This window comes from Saccostrea cucullata, unplaced genomic scaffold (assembly GCF_032062105.1).
Source record: "Saccostrea cucullata isolate Sc308-1 unplaced genomic scaffold, CSIRO_AGI_Scuc_v1 ctg367, whole genome shotgun sequence".
Taxonomy (NCBI): Eukaryota; Metazoa; Mollusca; class Bivalvia; order Ostreida; family Ostreidae; genus Saccostrea; species Saccostrea cuccullata.
In genome coordinates this window covers 52,077-74,536 of record NW_026923056.1, presented here as the reverse complement: position 1 = coordinate 74,536, position 22,460 = coordinate 52,077, and the positions used below count along the sequence as shown (strand labels likewise).

Sequence of the window (22,460 nt, the reverse complement as noted above, 5' to 3'; positions counted from 1 at the left end):
TGATATTGCCCATTGGCCTCTTGTTTATCTTGTATGAGCATTGTGGCTTACAGGTCTCATTTTCATGAAATGTTGAGAGAGAAAATTACAATGCAGTCCCTAGACTTGCTACAGGTACTATGAAGTGAGACTTTCTCTTTGAAACTGCATGAATGTTTAAAATAGGACAATTCTCAGGTAAGCCTAAACTTTCAGTAAGGTGTGGCATTCTTGGTGCAGTGTAATTAATTGGTAAATAGATTCTCATTGGTTAAGAAACTAATAATATCAGGAACTTTAAATTGTCAACAATGATGTGGCTACTTAAGCCCCGCCTCTGTGCCGTGCGAGAACTTTTAATTGGCTATTTGCTACACTGACATTCAACAGTGAAGGAAAGCTGTGTAAATTTCAGAAGATAATTATTTAAAGTTGAGAACTTACTGAAAGTCCAAGCTTATCTGAAAATTGTAATAAGCATAAATTCCCTTCTGGTTTCACAGTCATGAATACAAGGAGAAAAATTTTTCTTCAAAATTTTATTCTTCTTTACTAACAAATCTTTTTTTTTTGTCTCTTCATAAAAAATATTTTGTAAGAAATAAAATTCAATATAGTTTAAAAAGAACCCATATAATCTCCAAAAAGCCTTAAATTATGTGTTATGTACATACCATTTTACCATGTTCAAGTTCAAGTTCAGTTTATTCTCCCAAAACCAAAATATTGGTACATGGGGTACAGTAAAACATATATACATTTTAAACAAACTGGTCAGAGGTACAAAAAATATAATATATACAATACAAAATGTTACAAAATGAAGAAAAAATGAAAAAAGAGGGAGAAACAGACAAGTAACATATTAAGGAGGACAGGTAGCGTCATAAATTTTTAGAATAAACATACATAATTTTTTCAGAATTTGTTCGTTTTGAGTTGACATAAGTTCTGTAAATTTAATAATATTTGGTCTACTGGAATAATAATTACCTAGGTATTTTTTCCTTTCATTTTCCAAAGCTTTGCATTCTAGAATGTAATGAAATTCATCAGCAATTTGACCTTTACTACAAAGTGTACAAAGTCTTTCAGAAAGTGGTATACCACACCACACCATGCAATATGGCATTCTTTATTGTAGTTTGTTGGTCTGTGTAACACTTTTCAATTCAAATTTCTAAAATGATTTTGAGTTTTTGAATGTTGATATATTAGTTCATATTTCTAACTTTCAAAAACTGAAACTGATTTGGTATTTTGAAATTTAGTATTTTAGTTCAAAAATCTGAATTTCCAAACAGGTTTTAGTATTTTAGATTTTTACCTTAAATATTCAAAAATTCAACTTTCCAAAAATAAATTTTGTATTTTAAACTTTTGAGTTTTTAATCTACTGTTTCTTCAGAAAGTTTACACTTAACAATCTAAAATTCAATAACATTCTTTGTCTTTTGATTATTTGGAATTTACTTCAAACTTCCCAACTTTTAGATTTATAGAAATTTAGAATTTTGATTCAAACACTCAACTTTTAAATAACGAAAACACTTTTGCACATTTTGAGTTTTTAGAAGTTTACTTCAAATATCCAAAATATCAAATTCCATACCTGGTATATATTTTGGATATTTAAAGTAAAATTCTAAAAACTCAAAGTGTTTAGGTTATTTGAAAGTAGAACATTTGAAATAAAATTCCAAATTTCTAAAAATCTAAAACGTTTCAGAGTTGGATTTTAAAAGTTTAAAGCTAATTTCAAAAAAATCAAAAGACGAAAAATATTCCCGAACTTAAGATTGTTAAGTGTAAACTTTCTGTACAAACGGATGACTAAAATCTCAAACGTTTAAATCCCAAAAATCGTTTTTGGAAATTTGAATTTTGACCATTTAAGGTAAAAATCTAAAATATTAAAATTATAAAACCTGTTTGGAAATTTGAAATTTTAGATTAAATTTTTTAAACTAAAATATTGAATTTCACATTCTAAAACTCAAAACCATTTTAGAAATTCGAATTTTTAAGTGTTTCACGGACCTTTGTTCCTTCTTTGTTTGCTTTGGAAGAATAAAAAAATAAACATAAGGCATTCATTATTTTTTGTGTATTTCTTTTACTAGCTAGAATATTCCAAACCCAAATATTGTTGCACATAGAAGAACATGTAATGAGTCAGACCCTTTTGACTAAAGCAAAATGATATATAATGTTTGAATGAAATTCAATTGTGCTCAAGAGTTATGGTTGGTAAAGCAAATTAAAATTTGTGAGAGAGAAATAGAATTTGCAGCAAGCCTTGTTCATAAAGACAGCCTGTCTGTTAACAAATAAAAAATAAAAATTAAAAAAAACCCTGCATTTCCATTTGATGTATATACTAGTATTTGGACATGTACTTTTTGTTGTATATAATGCTAACATAAAAGTGTGTAACTACTTTGCACTTGTGCATTCATTTTAATAATATTTTCTTTTTTGAGGGGAGGGGTATATTCTGTACTTCAGAGTTGTTGCCCATTCAATGACATTGAGGAAGGAAAAGGAAGGACAACTGTTGATGCTTTGATCCATTTAGACATTCAATCCTGTAAATTTAAAATTAATGATAGGTTCTTTCAGATGTTTACGTATGATAATTTTGTTAACAGTAATACATTATGAGAACTGGAGATTTATTGACGAAAGTGTCATTAAATACAATGGCATTAACACAATAACATTTTAGAAATGTTGTGGAAGGAAAACACATTAAAAGCCGTTTGTGTAAATTCTCAGGGACTGTTTTGAAAAAAAAGTTGTCCATGATCTAATTAGAGACCCAATTTGAGTGATTAAACTCAATCCCCTTCCATTGCAGTAACAAATTGTAAAATAAAATACTGAGTATTACTACAGCATATGTAAATAAGTTGAAAAAGAGGAAGTTATATTTGGAAAGTGTTTTCTGTTCGTAAAAGGAATCAAAGTCCAAAATAGAAAAAAGGCATTAATACAAAGTATCCAAAGTGTCGTATCTACAGGCAAATTAAGTATATTATCAGCTAAAATCTTTTTAATAGCATAAGTCAGTATATCTGAAGTCAGAACGTACACGTTCAAATATGCTATTTTTGTCTCTGTTTAACAGTTTAAGTTTCATGTTATGTTTTCCTACAAAGTGTATTGCATTAATTGCCACTTCACACTTTAGAATCGAATCTTGGGTAAATTTTACTCCTTTATGTGACATTTCCCGCGAAATCGCGCACCGACTCCTTAGCATCATGTAACTATGGACACGACGCTGCCTTGTCGTTATGGATGTTACTCCGCGATAAAAGTTCAATAGACGTTCATTGTAAATCAATTATATTACTTTCATTTAAGACTTTATCCTGTGCAAACATTTTCATAACCTTTACTAAGCAATTTCATTGGTTTTAAACTGTATTGGATTAAATTTCAAAGACGCACAAATATTTTGTAAGTGCGACGTATTCATACGCGCTACCGGAAACGGTCTGTTACTTGTGAAGTTGTGAAGGACGGGATGTCGCCCGTCTGATCAGTAGATCGTAGAGTTAGTATTTAGGATTACTTTACTTTAGCAGTTTTTTAACGATGGAGGGTACAGAGCAACAGGATGGGGGACCAAGTGAAAAGGAGTCCACTAAGCCCCCCAGTCCAAAGCCTGACCAAGAAGTGGCACCCCCTTTGATTTCAAAAGGTAGGCCTAGGACTCAGCATGCAGATATATTGGACCCCCTTGAAGATTTTGTAAATGCTATCTTTTAAGTACTTTCATGGCTTATTAAAGTTAATTAAAATTCAGAAAATGAGGAATATTGTTTCTAAAACCAAAACTTTTTTGTTTAAAAATTTTATTGTTTTTCTTTAAAACTGAATTGAACTTTGAATCTGCCCATGATCGATTCCTCTTAAAAGTTTACATATCTTGATATATATGAAAGAGGTTAAGTTCTATTTAACAGAATTTTTCAACATTACATTTAATTAGCATCGGCTTCAAGCGATTTCTTAACATATGGATACTCAGATGAAAGTTTCAGTAATGTTATAGGTATGTGAGAGATTGGGATGGTGAGGGACTCCTAAAAAAGAGGACAAGTTTTGTGGGAGCAATTAAGTGTTCTGACAAAAGTTTTTGGTATTTGTCACAGTGGTACAGTATTTAGTATGTGTTCACAATAGTACATGAATTTGGTTACATCTCGCATAGATCTCTTTGATACTCAAGGTTATGAAGTAAATTGCACATGGTGAATGTAATTCTGAGGGTGGTGAGAATTAGTTTGGCTGTGATAAATTATATCATTGTATAGGAATTGCTCTGAAAGGGAAAACCTCATCTCACTTAGACAGTGTACACATTCAGTAATTTAAGCATTTTAGTGTTTCTATGTTGGGATATCTACAGCACACAAAATATTGCCAGTCTGGCACAATTTTTTTCTTTGATCCATCTTTCTTAGATGAATAATTTATCATATACTTTGAAATTTGATAGGAAAGTTCCTCAAAACATGCAAACACAACATAAATTACAAACCCTTACTGATTTGAATTTTCCTTTCATTAGGAGATGAGAAAAAGAAACCACCAGCAAAACAGGCAGCGCAGCCGAAGGTAAACATATTTTAAACATGTACATATTCTAGCAATGTTTCATTTGTAACTTTCCTCTTTGAGCAGTTTATATATTTTACGTTCATTGTAACTATTTCCCAGGTTACGCAGCAGAAGAAGAATGTTCTCAGCAGTGAGGCCATGAAAGAAATGCAGAAGCGGGCCAAACAGAACCGCGAGGAAAGACAAATGCAGGTTCGTAAAGGACTACAATTTACAATAAAACAAAGACAAATGCAGGTACGTAAAGGACTGCAATTTACGATAAAACAAAGACAAATGCAGTTACCTAAAGGACTACAATTTACGATAAAACAAAGACAAATGCGGGTACACAAAGGACTACAATTTACAATAAAACAAAATCATCATGTAGTCAATAGAGAAGTTAGATGCAATTTATTTCATTCGTTGCAATTAGGATTAAAGGCAAAAGTTAAAAATTCTGTATTTAAAATCATACGTAAGAGTTACATTAGGTTTCAGTTATGTCATTAAGTTTTCTTTATACAGTGACTAATAGTTAGTGATTTTCATAATAACATTAATTAATAATTTGTATTGAAAAGTAACAAAGACATACCATTAGACACAAAACGTCCAGTAAATTTTAGCATTTCATTTACTTGGTATCAGAATTGTGTTAGAATTGGTCCTTTTTTGGTGGTGAAATCTTAAAATTAATACCGTTCTAAAGTTTGAGAATTTTCCATGGTAAGAAAAAGTTAAGCTGCGTGACTTCACAATATATGCACATTTCAGCTCCTTTTCAGTTAAGTCAAGATGGGCGAACACAAATTATCTATTGAATTTAGGATGAAAAATAAGAAGGTTGAGTGAATTTATGTCTGCCTTTAGCAAAAGAGATTGACAATGTATGAGCAATAGTGAGAATATAATGCTGAGTATATATTGTACCCGCGTGCTTTGGAAAGTTAAATGTTTTACCAATCAATATCAATATTCTTTTGTTGATCTTAACAACGTCTTTATGGTAAAATTAATTCCGTCACTAAAGCTGTTTGAAGTCGGCAGAAGCAAGGGCTTACTTGCATATCCAATAACATAAAAAAAAAATCAAGAATGATTATTACAAATCAGTATTGAAAGACCAGATTGTAGTCTGTCTAGATTTTGTTTGCAATTGATTGTGTTAAACTCTTAGTCAATATTTACCCTCTTTTTTAAACCAAGAAAAGACTGTTATATATGAAGTGTTAATTTACCTCAGTTATACAGAAAATGTCTATAGTTAGACTATATGGGAAACATCCATGAAAGTGAACATTCATTTGAAAATTAAATGGAAATTTTTCTTGTTTTTCATTATACAAACATTTCATGCATAGTTGTTTTTGATTTGGTTTTAGGGGTCTTTAAGTTCGGTTTCTGATCAACATGTACCACTTCTTTCTTTAAGACATTTATAATAGGTGGTGAAATTAAATGCCCCATATTTAATGGCATTTTTTTTCAGTCAGTAGTGTATAAAATTATTTCTATAGTATGAAAGTGTATAAGTTCGATAGAATTACATGCTTTACTGCTTTTCACTCATTTGGATTGGAAAAAGGAACTTTTCTAATTATAGGGGATTTAAAGAGTGATCTTAAAAAAATGACTTGTATTTCTTCTTTTATGTTCATAAAATTTCAACCTCTTCTTAGTTTTGGATAAAAATAGTTATAAAATTGGCATTAATTAGATACTTAACATGAATTTTCTATAGATGATCTACCGTCCTATATTAATAAGTAGTTTACCAAAATATATATCAAATGAAAATGAAGCACTCGGCTATTAAGTAATTGAAGTGATTGACATGTCGTTTTACCGTAAGATCCATTCCATTATGACTCTAAAAATAGGATATTGACCATCTTTGTCACTAAATTAAAAAAATTGATTCTGTTATGAAAAGTCGTAAGAAGAATTTATATTCAGTATATATAGGGCTCCCGATTTTTCATAATTAGGGCTAATCAAAAGCCACATTCTTAATCTGAAAAAGGTAGCGCTTTCTCCAGTTGCATGTTTTCATTTTCCCAATAACTAAATCTTTGGGAAAATTTTAAAAAGGACCAAATATTAAAGAAAATGAAGGGACTGTTTGTGTTAGTTTGATATATACATTATTCAGCTAAAAAGTATAGGTGTGAGAGCTCTGGAGATTTTCAGAGCCAAGGAAACAAAGTATGTAGAAAGTGAGAAAATGTATGAATTACTCATAAGTTATGAAAAAAATAGTAACGAGTTAGTCACATTTTAATTTTTATGTTAACAATGATGTCATTGGATTATAAGATTTTGTTATAAAACAAAGAAGGATGAGTGTAATTCTGTGTAAATGCCAACCAGCAGGAGGTAGCTGTGGGCTGATAAAGCCTTAGCTGGTGTATGAACTCTCCGAAGGCCCCCGTCTGTTGTAACGTAGTCATGGACACAACCCTTTATCAATCTTTTTAAATGCTTTGTAGACATGTGCATTAGATGGCATCCCTGACAAGTTCTATACACTCTACAGTAATATTTTAATCTGCCTTTTGTTTTGTCTTAAATCTGCTGTGGATTTTAAAAAACTTGGGCTATACCCCTCGATTAATTCTGGAACTGAAAATCTGTTGATCAGAACTCCTAGTCATTGTGTTGCAATAAAATAAAGATTAGGGTTTTTAAGAGACTTATATTTTAAATGTGGATAGCATGTTTTTCAGACATAGGGATTGAATTTCATATGATACCTTTTAAACTGATAGGGCTGTATTGAATGCTTGGCTAATCGGACACTGGTACTCAAGTCTCCTCTGTTTGCCAGCCTGTAATGTCAGTCTTGAAGTAATTGATCAAAATTCTTTTAAAGTATATAATCTGATCAGTTATTTTCCTTGGAAATATATTTTATCTTGATTATCTGGATACATATAAAAGAAGAATTAAATTCCAATATTTATTTTTAATAGGAAAAAAAAAGTCACTCACTATAATGAGCATGGTATTTCATTAACAAACAAAACTCATCAAAACCCTCTTTTGATTTAAAAATAAAAAGCAATTGTATGTTTTGCATGAAGTGGTCAATTTCATAAACATTAAATTTTAACTCCAAAAGTAGATATTTTGTGTAGTACAGAGTATTGTCTCTCACTATTTTGTTGGGGAGAGTATCGTTTTCAATTGGTATTTCTTGGTGCTTTTTTATCTTCAGATCCTTACATTACAAGATATCATAAAGTATTAGATAATTTGATAAATGACAAGAAAGAAAACTTGACAACAGTCTGTCAGAATTCCCATGGGTACCAATTGTGCCCCATTATTACCAGACCTATTTGTGCATTCGTATTGAGCAGGATTTATTCAAAATTTTATATATGAGAAAACACTTGATGTGGCCTTCAACTTCAATTTAGATATATCAGTGACAAAAAGTCTATTAATAATAGCTACTTTCAGACAACTAATTTTTGTTCTGATTACTTGCTCGTACTTAGTCCTCTCTCAGCCTTTAGCAATAAGGCCTGCACCAAGGTCTGCCATTATTTTGTGTCTGCTGACAATTCTACTTAATGACCAGATAATTTTCTTCTGAGAATCAAATTAAATCTTCTACATAAAAAAATTATTAAGAATGCTATGTAAACTAGTTCAATAAGTATTTTTTGGCCTGTTTGCAAACCAGTTATATTAGATACTTCTAACTCTTTAGTGAGTTGATTAGCTCTGTAGTATGTTTATAATATCTAATGTTCAACACAAACAACACTACATCACTTAAAGTTGAGTTGTGTATTCTATGTAGGGTCTTGTCTTTTTCAGTGTGATGCCAGGCACCAGCACATGTTCCAGCAGTTGGCCACGGCCCTTAATCTGGACGTCAGTGCCGTGGAGGACTTCCTCTTCGGTGATGAGCGGGTGAGAAATTTCACATCAAGCACTCTGTATCACTTAAAGTGAATACATTTTCTTGTAAGATTGTTCATTTAATAGAACTTCCAAATTTTCCAAAACATTGATCAAACTGTGATTTTAAATTCAGTGAAAAATATGGGAGATAAAAAAGAAAAATCAATTAAATTTTAATAAAATTTTCCTGCAATCTGACACCAGAGGCTGTTGTTAATTAAATTATGAGACAGACTACAAGAATACCAAATAATCCTCAGGATTTGTATGAGAATATATGACTTTGATCGTTATATATGATAAAGTTTTTGAAAACATGTACTGCATATACAGCTGAGATATATTAGTATAAACTGTGTCATAAATTTTGGTCAATAACTGTTTACTTGTAAATCCAGTGAAGAGGAAAAAGTATAAATATTGGTGTATATTAGCAGTATAATCAGCTGTTCAAGTCTGGGGTGTTGTTGTGTGCTCAGCTCTCGTCTCGAGATAGTTAATAAAACAAGTCCTCAGATCACCTACAAATGTTGTTCTTTGAGGTCGTCTTATAGGTAGATAATTCTACTGTGTAAGTGATATATTGTGCGATTCATATTGACCATGAGAACTTCTTCAACATATTAGTTTGAGAGTTATCTGATTGGGCTCGGTAATCAGACAATCAAGTAGTGGACCAAACTGTCGCAAATAACTTGGGTCAATATTTACCCTGTGACACTTGAAAGGCCCTGTGTATACCTACCTGGGTATAGGTGTATTAAATCTGGGTTTAAAGCTGTTAAACATTTAGTGCTTATAACTGCTATAAGGTTGAAATTGATACATTTCACTTGTTCATATTTACTTTTCTATCATTAGTTGTTTGCAGTAGAGCTTTGTGTGAAATACACATAATTGGTTAGAATGTAGAGGGTTAAATATTTGCAGCAAATTTGACATGTTAAGGATTTTAAAGAATGACACTTCTAGTAGCCTGCATCATAAATCAAAAGAAAAAAAAATCTTAATTTAACCACACATGTAATTTCAAACTTCAAATTTAAATTTGAATTAAAATTCTAAATTTGCTTCATTCTTACCCTTTCTGGATTAGTTTAGAATTGATTGTTTATTAATGTATAGACGTGTTTCCTGTATATTAAACTATTGAAAGGGCAAAAGAGAACAAACAATTCTCTTTCTATCGGTAAAATTTAGAATTACTTGATAAACAAAGAACTTTGTTGAAAATTTTTTTTTTTTAAATCAATTAAAGTAACTTTCATATTTTCCTTGCAGTTTGACATGATTGAACCATTCTTCAAAGAAAATGGAACAAGGAAATTGATTTTCTTTTATCAAGATGCAGTAAGTGTACTTATCAAGAAAATTCAGCTCAATTTATTTATGATATTTTGGTGAAACTTTTTGTAGAACAGTACAAACCTGATTCAACACCAAAGCAATCCATTTGACTGTACTAAATTTCCATATTCCCTTATTTTAATTTCTGTTTTACTATTTTCTATGTTGTGACACCCTGTCTATTCCATCACAAAATTTGTTCTGCAATACATGTTGGAAAAGACAGGTTTCTCTGTACATCTCAATATGTTATAATAATTCTATCTTTTTTTGTCTTTAGGGGAATGGTCAGAAGAAATTGTTTTTGACACCAGGAGATGCAGAGGTAAATGTTGTCCTAATTGCTGTAATTACAAATTTAAATTTGATGTGATTTTGAAGTTATAGAAACAAAGATATCTAAGGCTTTTTGATGGAAAAGTTCTTTCAATTTGGAAAAAAGCACATAGGCAAAGTATTCTTTTTAATTCTAAATCAGAGCAAACCAGTCAACCTAATTTTTTCCTGAGAAATCAATATTTTTTTCATACCAATTTTATTTATTATTAAGAGCCATTGAATATATCAATCTCTGAGATGATGGTTAACTCGAATCAAAAGTTAGGAGCACTTGAACTGTTTATCAACTTGGGGGGCTGATATTGGGAATAATTGATGAAGTTGACTGCATGAATAGAAACTCTGACAAAGAGTATAACCAAAGTCATGTTTGCTAGTATCAGTTACTATTAAGGATACAATTTACCACAGATAAAGTGCTATTATAACTCTCATGTTAAGATATTGACATGTTATTCCATGTCTGTGGCATCCGGTAGTGGAATTAAGCACTTTACCATCACTAATGCATTGTGGACCAACTAGAGCCTTAAAATGGATTTATATTGATTCCTTAGTTTTAGTGGAGACAGAGATATGGTAGAGATAAGACCAAAATATTTTTTTTCACATTTTATTATTGTCTAAGAATAAATCAAAGAAACAAATAAGCCCCTGAGAAATGTGAGATTGTTCACAAGTCTGAGTTGTTAGGGGAGGAGAATGTGATTTTTATCAACACCACGGGGTAGACAGAATATTGATATTTTCCCTCTCCTTACCGTGACCACTGATAATCAATACCGGACTAAATACCTGATGTAAAGACTTCAGGTGAAGGACCAAATAAATTATAAATTACATCCAGCCCATTCAAAGAATGTTATTGAAACCGACGCTGATTTGTTGTTAATTACACTGCGGCTTAACATGCAATCTAATTGCAGGCAGAAAAGGTATAAGCGAGATTTATTGGCAATTTAGAACCGTAGCTGTGACTTTTCTGTCCTTATCTGAAATCATGTAATGAGTCTGTCGGCTTATGTAACAAACCCAGAATTGTTTTTAATGCATAAAATTAGAAAATTATAAAATAAAGACAATTTTGATTTATTTAGTAGGAAAAAAGTGTAATATTTGTTTAATCTCTGAGAGAATTCAAAGACAATAAAAAAGACTTATTGGTAGTACTGAGCAAGGAAGTACATGAACATTATGTTAAAGGTTTTTAGCTCACCTCAACGAAGTTGGGGGAGCTTATGTAATACCCTCGGCGTCGGCGTCGGTGTCGGCGTCGGCGTCCACGTCGGCGTCGGCGTCCCAGGTTAAGGTTAAGTTTTTTGGAGCAGTTTTCTTTTTAAGTACTTCTGTGTCCTATATTGATTAGACATGCATGGAAGATGGTTCTAGTGTGTTTCATTGTACCAGTCAAAGTTTCAGATGCTGCAATTTCAGCAGAGGAATGACCAGGTTAATGTTTTTGGAGCAGGTTAACATTTTTGGTGCAGTTTTTGGTGTAGGTTTCATTTCCAAGTAACTATAAGCCCTATGTTGACCAAACTTGCATGGATGATACATCTAAGGATGGATACTACCAGGCTTGCTTCGGATGCTGAATCTGACCTACATTTTCCGGTTTAGTGAACAGGTTAAAGTTTTTGGTGCAGGTTTCATTTCCAGGTAACTATAAGCCCTATGTTGACCAAACTTGCATGGATGATACATCTAAGGATGCATACTACCGGGCTTGTTTCGAATGCTGAATCTGACCTACATTTTCCGGTTGAGTGAACAGGTTAAAGTTTTTGGTGCATGTTTCATTTCCAAGTAACTATAAGCCCTATGTTGACCAAACTTGCATGGATGATACATCTAAGGATGCATACTACTGGTCTTGCTTCGGATGCTGAATCTGACCTACATTTTCCGGTTGAGTGAACAGGTTAAAGTTTTTGGTGCAGGTTTCATTTCCAAGTAACTATGAGCCCTATGTTGACCAAACTTGCATGGATGATACATCTAAGGATGGATACAACCGGGCTTGCTTCGGATGCTGAATCTGACCTATATTTTCCGGTTGAGTGAACAGGTTAAAGTTTTTGGTGCAGGTTTCATTTGCAAGTAACTATAAGCCCTATGTTGACCAAACTTGCATGGATGATACATCTAAGGATGCATACTATTGCTTCGGATGCTGAATCTGACCTACATTTTCCGGTTGAGTGAACAGGTTAAAGTTTTTGGTGCAGGTTTCATTTCCAAGTAACTATAAGCCCTGTGTTGACCAAACTTGCATGGATGATACATCTAAGGATGGATACAACCGGGCTTGCTTCGGATGCTGAATCTGACCTACATTTTCCGGTTGAGTGAACAGGTCAAAGTTTTTGGTGCAGGTTTCATTTCCAAGTAACTATAAGCCCTATGTTGACCAAACTTGCATGTATGATACATCTAAGGATGCATACTACTGGGCTTGCTTCGGATGCTGAATCTGACCTACATTTTGCGGTTGAGTGAACAGGTTAAAGTTTTTGGTGCATGTTTCATTTGCAAGTAACTATAAGCCCTATGTTGACCAAACTTGCATGGATGATACATCTAAGGATGCACTCTACCGGGCTTGCTTCGGATGCTGCATCTGACCTACATTTTCCGGTTGAGTGAACAGGTTAAAGTTTTCATCAAGAGATGAAATTTCTCAAATTTGCTTCAGATGCTGGATTTTGATTACATTTTCATGAAGAATAACTAGTTTAAATTTTTTATTTAGGTCTATTTCAAAGTATCAGATCAAAATTGCTTAAATATTTTCATTTTTGGAATGTACACTATTTGTTGGTTAATTGTGTGACTTTGCCTTACGTAAAAACAACATTCGTTGAGGTGAGCTCTGTAATCTCTGATTACCTATGTTTATTTTTTCTACCCAATGTTTTCCCAGAGAAATAGATATTGAAAACATTATATTTTAACATGTTTAAAGACAAGTTTCTTTTATTTTTACAGGGACTTCATGGCATATGTTTGTACTTCCTAAGAACAACAGCAAAAGCCATCACTCCCCAGAACATTGCACAGGAAGTCAACTTTGGAATGGTGGATGCCACAGGAGGAAATGTCCTCAACAGCATGGAGAAGTACCTCTCCAAAATCATACTACCTGCCCTCAAGTCCCTGGAGGCCTGGGGCACCATCTCAATGCCCTCCAATGAGGAGAATGCCGAGAAGAAAACGGCCCCCCAGGTGGATGAATTTTTGGAACATTTGGAGAATTTCATCAGTAGCCTTCTTTCTGCTGTTGACAATATGGAGGGGCAGGTAACTCTGGCTGAGAATGGAATTGGACACGTGGTGGATACGTTTGCTTCTCCCCAGGATTATCAAGCTGCAGGTAAACATGGAAACACGGAACACTTATCTTCGTCATGAAACCTGATTCTTTAAAATCTAGTTGAATCATTTTTATTGAGAAATCTATCAATTCATTTAAATTATTTTAGAACTTAAAAAATCCAATTATTTTCTCATTTCCATTATATACATGTTTTGATGCAGTAGAGAATAAACTGATAAATCTAATTTAGTAAATTTGTCATCAAACATTATCATGTCATATGAAATGTACTGTGATTTTGTGCTTTAGCTGCCAACACTGAGTACCTGGAGAAGTTTGAGAATCTGTTGTCTACATGGTCCAAACAAATAGAGCAGGTGTTGGCTGAGTCTGAGCAGATGAGGAGGGAGGCAGACGACATCGGACCAACAGCTGAGTTAGCCTACTGGAAGAGCAGAATGGCCAAATTCAACAAGTATGACAATAATCATTGATGTTTTGCTCATAAAAAATTTCAAATTGAGCCTTTTGAAGAGGTTAAGTTGTAGACTGTTTGGAATTATTTTGCTAATAAAATTTTAGAAAAAATGACATTAATGTGTTGTTGCAGCTTGCTTGAGCAGATGAAAAGTCCAAGATGTAAGGCAGTAGTTGGTGTACTACAAGTTGCCAAATCCAAGTCACTCCGCAGATGGAAAGAACTGGTAACAGTTTAACAAGCATATTCAGAAACTTTAATTTAAACATCAATGAATCTTATTATTTGAGGGAATATAAGAATTGCAATCTTTGAAAGTAATTTATTTAACAAGTAATTTTCACGTCAGTGTATGTTTTAATGATGTTTTTCAGGACGGTCAGATTACAGACACAGCTAATGAAGCTAAGGACAATGTCAAATACCTGTATACACTGGACAAGTTCTTTGGTCCATTGGTCAAATGCACACCTGTAAGTCCATAATTTATATGACTGAAATTAAAAAAATCATTGAAACTACATGTGTCCCCATCACATAGGCTGGTAAATCATGTCATAGTGTTATATAGGACTTGATGTATTAATATGTTTTTTTTTAAGGCCACCATGGTAGAACATATTCCTAGTCTGATGAATGCCATCCGAATGATCTACAGTATTTCTCAGTATTACAACACCTCAGAGAGAATGACCTCCCTCTTTGTCAAGGTCACTAACCAGATGATCACCACCTGTAAAGCCTACATCATGCACGACGTCAGCAAAATATGGGATATCCCTAGGTAGGCTTCCAGCAAAAATATCAGTGAATCATTTTGGTGTATGTCCTGCAAAAGTTATCAGTATGCAATAATTTTTCTCACAAGGCATGATTTAAATAAATATGCACCTGAGTGAATATGATAAAATAAGAATTCACATGTTTTATTTTCATTCTCTCTCAATCATAAAATGGTTGATTGCTTCATCTTTATATGCTATGTACATAACTTATGAACTCAATGAGACTTCTGTTTCACACCTCACTGATATTCCAATGTTGATATATTTGCAAACTGTTGTTTAATTTGTTCAATTATCATTCAATTTAAATTTAGTTTCAGAAGCATGTGTGTTTATAAATATAAGTTGCCTGGGCCTTGTAATGTTATAATTTTATTTTTGCAATTATTTTCCTTTAATATATCATTAAATTTTTCTTTTTATGATTTTAAATAACTGTTGTTAATTTTGCAGACCAGTTTTGCTGCAGAGACTGAATGAATGTATTCAGCTGAATGAAGAATACCAGAAGCAGTTCCAGAGGACTAAGGAAAAGCTCCGAGAGAATCCGAATGAGCGTCAGTTTGAGTTCAGTGAGAACTACATTTTTGGTAAATTTGACACTTTCTGTAAGAGACTGGAGAGAATCGCGGACATGGTCAACACGATGGAGATGTTTTCTGGACTGCACGGTGTGAAGATCGAGGGCATTGACACCATCGCGGTGAAGTATAAGACCATTGTGGACGCTACCAAGAAGAAGAACTACAATATACTGGACCACAGGAAAGCCGAGGTAAGAACAAGGGTTAAGGGAGACAACTTTGATATTTCTTTGGTTTTGTACAGAGTAATATTCAGAGCCTCAAGAGATTAAAAAAAATACAAAGCATCCCTACCAAAAAAAAAAAGCCCACACAAAATTCCTCTGTTTCTGTTATCTGAATATATTGTTTTTCCAATGTAAATTCCTTACATTTTCATTAGATTACAAATACGTGTATATTTCAATTTTTTAATATTTTTGTGTTTGTGTTTTTCAGTTTGATGTGGATTACGTGGAGTTTCGCAGTCAGATTGATGCTTTGAGAGCCAACATTCAGAATTTCATGGATTCCTGGTTTTCACGATCATTAACTGTAAGTTGCTGCAAAATAATATAAAACTCTATGACCATAATGTCAAAATCGAGATCATCCATTAATATTATTGGCATGTATATGTATAGTCCTGGTCTTTACGTATCAGTTTTAGAATCCATTCTGGAGCCAGAAAGAAAGGGACTTCATTGCTTTGTTTAACTACCTGATTTTGAATTTTGTGTACAGATTTATTGTCTTTAATTAAATGTAACCAGGGAGTCAGGGTAAGTTATATGTAGTCCTTGCCTCGGAAAATGAGTATTCTGATAAACATATGAATGTGTTTGCTAAATTTGTTGTTAATATACATGACAAATTTCTCTGAAATCTTTCTCTTATCTGAAACTTGTGTAGTAAAATAAGTAGTGTCTTTCCACTCTAGATTTAAAGATGGTTTATAGATATGACTTGCTATTATATATTCACTATGGCACTTAAATGTTATAACTTATTTGAATGTTTAGTGGTCTTTTCTATGGTAAAGAAAAGTTGTTGTTTTGAAGCCCAGATATGAAGTTTGGGAGTCGCATGTACATGTATTTCACCATTTTGTATTGAATGGCACAGTGGATATACAGATACAGTGGACCCTCATTTATCCGGACACTTTGGTTCCCAGTCAATTTGTCCGGATATGTGAAGGATCCGGATATCTGAATCACCAGTTAAACAAGACAGAATAACATTTAAAAATTTCGTTCCGATGAAAAAGCGTCCGGATACTGAAGCATCCGGATATCTGGCGTCCGGATATCTGAAGGTCCACTGTACTTGTATACATACATTTGTCTACTATCAAATGAAAAAATAAATTCCAACAGGTAGAAGCGACATGAAATAAAAAGAGAGAGAGAGAAAGAGGGTAAAATGTTATAACTTATGTTTTGAATGTTTAGACTGAGAAAGCTGTGGAGCTTCTGACCAAGTTTGAGAGCATTGGAGGAGCGGAGCTTGACATGAATGAGAAGTACATGAGGGTCCTGATGAGTTACGGTAAGGACCTGGAGGGCATCAGGAAGGCGTACCAGAAGTACAAGTCCGAGCCCCTGATCCCCCGCAACCTCCCCCCAGTGGCCGGCAGGATCGCCTGGTCACGTCAGCTGTACAGGAAGATAGAACACCCAATGAAGGTGTTCAAGACAAAGCCAGAAATTCTGAAGGTGTGTAGCATTGTCACCTCATGGACGTGACAAAATTGTACATTTAAAAAAAGTGTTTACTTTTAATATTGCTGTTATATATACCTTATAAAAGTGCAGCATTGATATTGATGTTGAAATCTGTGTTGTAGCACCCAGAGGCCAAGAAAATTGTGAGGAATTACAACAAAATGGCAGGAGTTTTGTTAGAATATGAGGTAAAGGAATTAGATTATATTATCATAACTAGATAATTATGTTGTGAAATCATCATTCTTTTGTTTAGATACTATCAATGAAAGTATTCTGTCAGACTTGTGTTTATTAAAACTTTCATGAAAATCCCAGATGCTGTATCACCGCGGGTGGTGTAGGGCAGTAGAAGCCGCTAAAGGAGGCCTCAATTCTTCCCTCCTTGTCCGTCACCCAGAGACCAATGAACTCTATGTGAACTTTGACCCACAAGTGCTTGAGTTGATTCAGGAGTCCAAATGCCTTCAGGCCCTGAAACTGGAAGTTCCTGATACAGCCAAGGCCCTTATTGTGAAAGAGGAGGAAATCAAGAGTAACTCTGTATCGTAAGTGTAATCCACTTTAGTTTTTTAAATATAAAGTAATTAACCCTTATCGTGCTAATCGCGGCATTTGCCGCGATCGGCAACTTTACGTTTCAGTGCTGGTCGCGGCATAAGTCGTTTTTGAATATCGGAAATTCCCATTCCTATTTTAAGAATAAAAAAACCATTGTACAAACTATTTTTGTGTTGGTATTTCGTAATATCCGTTTTACACACCGAAACACTGTTTATAAGCCCTGATTTCATTGGTTGAAAGTACAAAAGCTCATCAAAAAGACGCAGGTTGTAACTTCAGTTACAAAAATGGCGGAATGTATCGACAATGACGATTTATTCCTAAACAACGCCGAATAACCGCATTTATTTTAAATTATCTTGGTAATTTGGAAAAGATATTGCTTTTGAGTGCTTTGAGTATGTTTTAATTTCAACGAATTTATAAGATGTAGATATATTAGTTGGATAAAGTTGGTGTTATGCAGACGACGATATACACGAGAACCGGGACGTTGTGGACACGTCTCCGAAATAAAACGTGCGAATTTGAGTTCGTTGTTCTTGTTTAGTATTTTCCTTTTACAATTATTCACACCATTGAAATAAATAAACATAAATAACTTATTTTCTCTAGTTTCTTGGTTAACGAGGTTTACCTGACGTAAGAGAACCTGTATCACAGTAGATATATGTATAGGAAAAGGTGATGAAATATCTCGCATCAAAACTGTTTTTGATTAACCATGAAATTTTAGTGTAGTTTTGTGTAGAATGCACATGCATTACCTTTTCTTACCTGTAACTTACACAGGTGTTTTTAGAATGAATCTGATAATGGAGTGACATTTGTACTGATTCAAACTATAAAAATTATATAAGGATTATGAGTAGTCATGTAATTTAAAGACACTAATATTTAAAAAATGATTTTATTGTTTTATGCAGCACCCTGTTATAACATTATACAAATATTATAAAGCATGATAAGGGTTAAAGTTATTTTTTCTATTTAACATCTCAGACCTTTATCTTTAACTTTATTAATAAAATTGTTTAAAAAGAAGAGAATAGGCTTGATTAACCATTAAGAGAAATGTGTTTTTCCGAAAATTATGGAGTAGTCATTAATTTGATGTTTCCCCCTTCTTTAGTTTACGTGAGATGTTGCTGGAGTACAAGAGAATCAAGGACGACATCCCGGCTGTGTTACAGCCCCCCATGAAGCCTTTCTGTGATCGAGTAGAGGAGGCCCTCCTCCCCGGAGTTACCACCCTTACCTGGACAGCCCTTAATGTGGATCACTGTAAGACATTTACATGTATATAGCAGACAAATTAATCTCTGATTTAACAAGAACATAGGAATATTATCTGTGATTTATTAGCCTTGATATGTGTTAAATTTCTGTGTTTAATATAAAGCATAAATTGAAAAACAAATAATACATGGATTACTTATGTGCGCTCAAATGCATTGTGAAGTGTGTTTGAATATGATCAGTTGAATGTCATTTTATCGGAAACGTGCATAAAATTTGATACTTATTTGTGAACTTTGCAATAGTTTAAATGTAGATGCTCTGCACTTTTAAAAACTCCCTCATTTTTAATTAATGTTCACAGCAATAGTAAATGTTACATATTTACATTACAGACATTGAGCACACCTACAAGGTGATGGCTCAGCTAGAGAAGCTCTCTAAGACGGTCAAGGACATCCTGGACTGTCGTATTGAGGCCGTCCTACAAGACATGTCTGTCACAGCGCTTTGTGACCTCCCGGAGGATGAGGCCGTTACCATGGAGAAGTTCCTGGATCTGACAGCCACGGCTGTGGATAGTGCTTCCAAACAACTTGCCAAGTAAGTACCTCATATTGCTGCAGCTGGGTATAGAATTATAAATGGGGGGGGGGGGAACTGAGGCAGTTATTATTATGATACCGTCATTTTTGCTGTAGTAAATTTTTAGCAAATTTGCGAGTTTATTGCACTGCAAAAATATTTTTCTTAAAAATAAATTACCAATAAGAAAATGTAAACAAAGCAGTGGTAATTCAAAATTTAGCATAAAAATTGTTTTGAATTTCCACATGATTAGTATCTAGTCTCACTGAATGAATCAGTCATGCATTTGTTTTGAATACATGAGCCACTGCATGTAATTCTTCAAATAAAGTCTAGATATATCTTTAGTGTCTCTATTAAGTCTTGATGTTTTTACTTTAGTCAAAGCCAGCTGGTGGAGCAGGCTGTGTATGAATTAGTGGACACCATGAAGGGGAACCTGAATGCTAAAGAGAAGGCGGTCCTGGCTGAAGGGGAGGGGTCCTCAGAGACGGACTGTTACTATGCCCTGCTGAACTACTTCACCCAGAGAAACACTGAGGCACTGGTCAAATGTAAGATTTGTATACCACATTTATCTCACATATCATGTTATCATTTAAAATGAGTTAAGCATATTTTTGTTTTATGTTTGTTTAAAAGAATAAAGCAAAAATTTATGCAGCCAGTTGAAGGAGTTAAGAATATCTATAATGTACCTTGTTGATTTCCTCAGGTACCCGCCTGTCCTTGGATGCCATTAAGAGGAGACTTCAAATCTTTAATAAGTACAGCAAGGATGCAGACAAGATGGATTCCAAGCCTCCGTTGTTCCGCGCTGACATTGTTCTGGCGATCCCTAACGTAGTGATGAAGCCCAGTCTGGATGACCTTCAGTCAGCCCTGAACAAGGCGGTACAGCTGATACTGAAGACGTCCCAGGACATCCCGCAGTGGGAACATCTCATCTACCACCAGAAACAGCAACAGAAGGTATACTGTCTTATACTGTCTCATGCTGTCTACAAACGTGTGCTGGTGTCAGTGTGTTCTCAAACGTACATCATTTATAATGTGTATCTCATCACTAAAATTCAGATCCAAGTAATTTGATTCTCTGACATTCTCTACAAGTAACATTATCTGGTATGATGTATTCAAGCTTGAAATCAGCCTCAAAATTTTTTCTTTGTTTGTTAAATTTGTACAGAGAGGCTTTGTTAGGTCATCATCACAGTCTTTGAAAGCAAAAGAAATTCACTCAAAAAGTTATCTGGTAATATTAGATTTTTAAAAGATTATATTAGTTAAAACTTTGAATTTTTGTTGTTTATTTATTCCAATTTCCTTTTGGTTCAAATCTGAATTTTAGAATTCCATTCAAAAGTTTGAGTGATGTGTTGATTAAATTTGATAGCAGTTTTTCATTTTTCATGCTATTTTGTCATCACTGAATTGCCAATTAAACTGAATTATAGGGAAGAAGGAAAAAGTGCTGCTTTTGTAAGCAATCCTCAAGCAGGTATTGATAACGTAGCAGGAAGAGGTCTTAGTCTATGATTAGCAAGTTTCTTGTAGGAACGAGGAACTGTGTTACAGTACAAAGAACTCTATAATGTATATCTTAATATCATTTTAGATTACTAGACTGGTCTGTAGCTTTCATAATTAACTTTCAGAGAATATCATAGTAAATTAAAATCTTTGACTATAGTAATTAAAATCACTGCTAATTGCTATGCAGTAGAATGATAAAATAAAGGTATGTTATCATCTGCATGATAAATACTTAGAGTAGAGCAGAATATGTATAGGTACATGTGTATTGGGGGAATGAGCTAGCAGTATCCTCACTTAGTATAATATCTAAACAAAATTCACATTTTTCAGATTTAGACACAAAATGTTTTAATTTGGCTTAAATTGGCTTAGATTTCATAAGAAATCTACCATATTATCAGATATGTTAATATACATTTTTCTTTGTTAAATAATGACATATGTAAAGAGATATTCAAATAACGGACAATTTACTACCTGTCGTAGATAACGGAGAAGTCAACACGAGGTGACGGAAAGGTAGATTTGTCAGCTTCTGTTCACACACTGGGGCAGGCTATATATATACTGTTGTGCTCTGTGTCAGTCAAGAATCCCACAAACCTTGTCAAATTCACCTAATGAAATCAATCAAGTTTCTTCATTTCCCAAACACACAGGAAAAATGACTTCGTTTGCAGTTGTCTCCCTTGTCCTAATCTTCCCCTACTCACTTTCACATTTCACAGAATTACTATTGATCTTGAAATAAATTATCTAATTTCGAAAAAAGAACAGTATAAAGGATACATGAATGATAAAAATTTTGTCACATATTTCAATTAAACAGTCAATCCATTAGTTTGTTAAATATTCAAGAAAGTGTAATTTTATTACCATTTTAAACCATGTTCATCATACATAAATGAACAAAAATATTTATTGAAAACAAATATTTCATCCAAAGATATTGGATAGGAATTGCACTGCGAATTCTTTCTCATAGTCTATACATCAAAACATTTAATTCTGGCCTTTACTTGATAAAAAGAGAGTTTTATACTATACTTTTAAGAATAATAGCCTTTTCATTTTTTTTTTTTTTTTACAAACAAGATTTTTAATTTGTAAAAGGGAGACAACACAAATTCTTGCCTGAGACAGTGGGGCTAAAAGGTGTATCACAGTCTATTAATGCTGGCACTCCTTGTTGTGAATGAGATTTAAAAATATATATGTAAAAACTGATGGTATTGAAATAAATTGATGAAATTATTATAGTGATGAATGACCAGTAGGATACATGTAAGCGTTTGCTTCAAAACAACCATGGGAGCTGAACTTGTTACTGGGCGACATGCATATATGTCATTGCTATATGTTTTCATTAAAAGGTTTTTAATTTTCAGTGTTAATTCAGTAACATTTTAACAGTTGCACTTATCTGGGTTGCTACAAGTAATTCTGTTAAAGCTTAATTAAACA

At 33.4% G+C, this 22,460-nt stretch overlaps 1 protein-coding gene across 2 annotated transcripts in view; it reads left to right on the top strand.

The window, feature by feature from the left end:
- Positions 1 to 3,456: 3,456 nt before the first annotated feature.
- Positions 3,457 to 22,460, top strand: part of LOC134263042 (dynein axonemal heavy chain 5-like) — a 45,349-nt gene continuing 26,345 nt past the window's right edge. The window contains exons 1-21 of one of the 2 annotated variants that reach the window (XM_062745341.1): positions 3,457 to 3,688; positions 4,562 to 4,608; positions 4,711 to 4,803; positions 8,425 to 8,520; positions 9,793 to 9,861; positions 10,139 to 10,183; positions 13,186 to 13,570; positions 13,823 to 13,988; positions 14,124 to 14,217; positions 14,366 to 14,464; positions 14,594 to 14,775; positions 15,230 to 15,551; positions 15,799 to 15,894; positions 16,794 to 17,057; positions 17,189 to 17,254; positions 17,385 to 17,614; positions 18,763 to 18,914; positions 19,265 to 19,472; positions 19,839 to 20,011; positions 20,173 to 20,429; positions 21,483 to 21,515. In XM_062745341.1, the coding sequence (XP_062601325.1) occupies positions 3,583 to 3,688; positions 4,562 to 4,608; positions 4,711 to 4,803; positions 8,425 to 8,520; positions 9,793 to 9,861; positions 10,139 to 10,183; positions 13,186 to 13,570; positions 13,823 to 13,988; positions 14,124 to 14,217; positions 14,366 to 14,464; positions 14,594 to 14,775; positions 15,230 to 15,551; positions 15,799 to 15,894; positions 16,794 to 17,057; positions 17,189 to 17,254; positions 17,385 to 17,614; positions 18,763 to 18,914; positions 19,265 to 19,472; positions 19,839 to 20,011; positions 20,173 to 20,429; positions 21,483 to 21,515 (3,183 nt within the window). In that variant the 5' untranslated portion in view covers positions 3,457 to 3,582. The remainder of the gene's footprint in view (positions 3,689 to 4,561; positions 4,609 to 4,710; positions 4,804 to 8,424; positions 8,521 to 9,792; positions 9,862 to 10,138; positions 10,184 to 13,185; positions 13,571 to 13,822; positions 13,989 to 14,123; positions 14,218 to 14,365; positions 14,465 to 14,593; positions 14,776 to 15,229; positions 15,552 to 15,798; positions 15,895 to 16,793; positions 17,058 to 17,188; positions 17,255 to 17,384; positions 17,615 to 18,762; positions 18,915 to 19,264; positions 19,473 to 19,838; positions 20,012 to 20,172; positions 20,430 to 21,482; positions 21,516 to 22,460) is intronic. The other variant, XM_062745342.1, reaches the window with a different exon arrangement.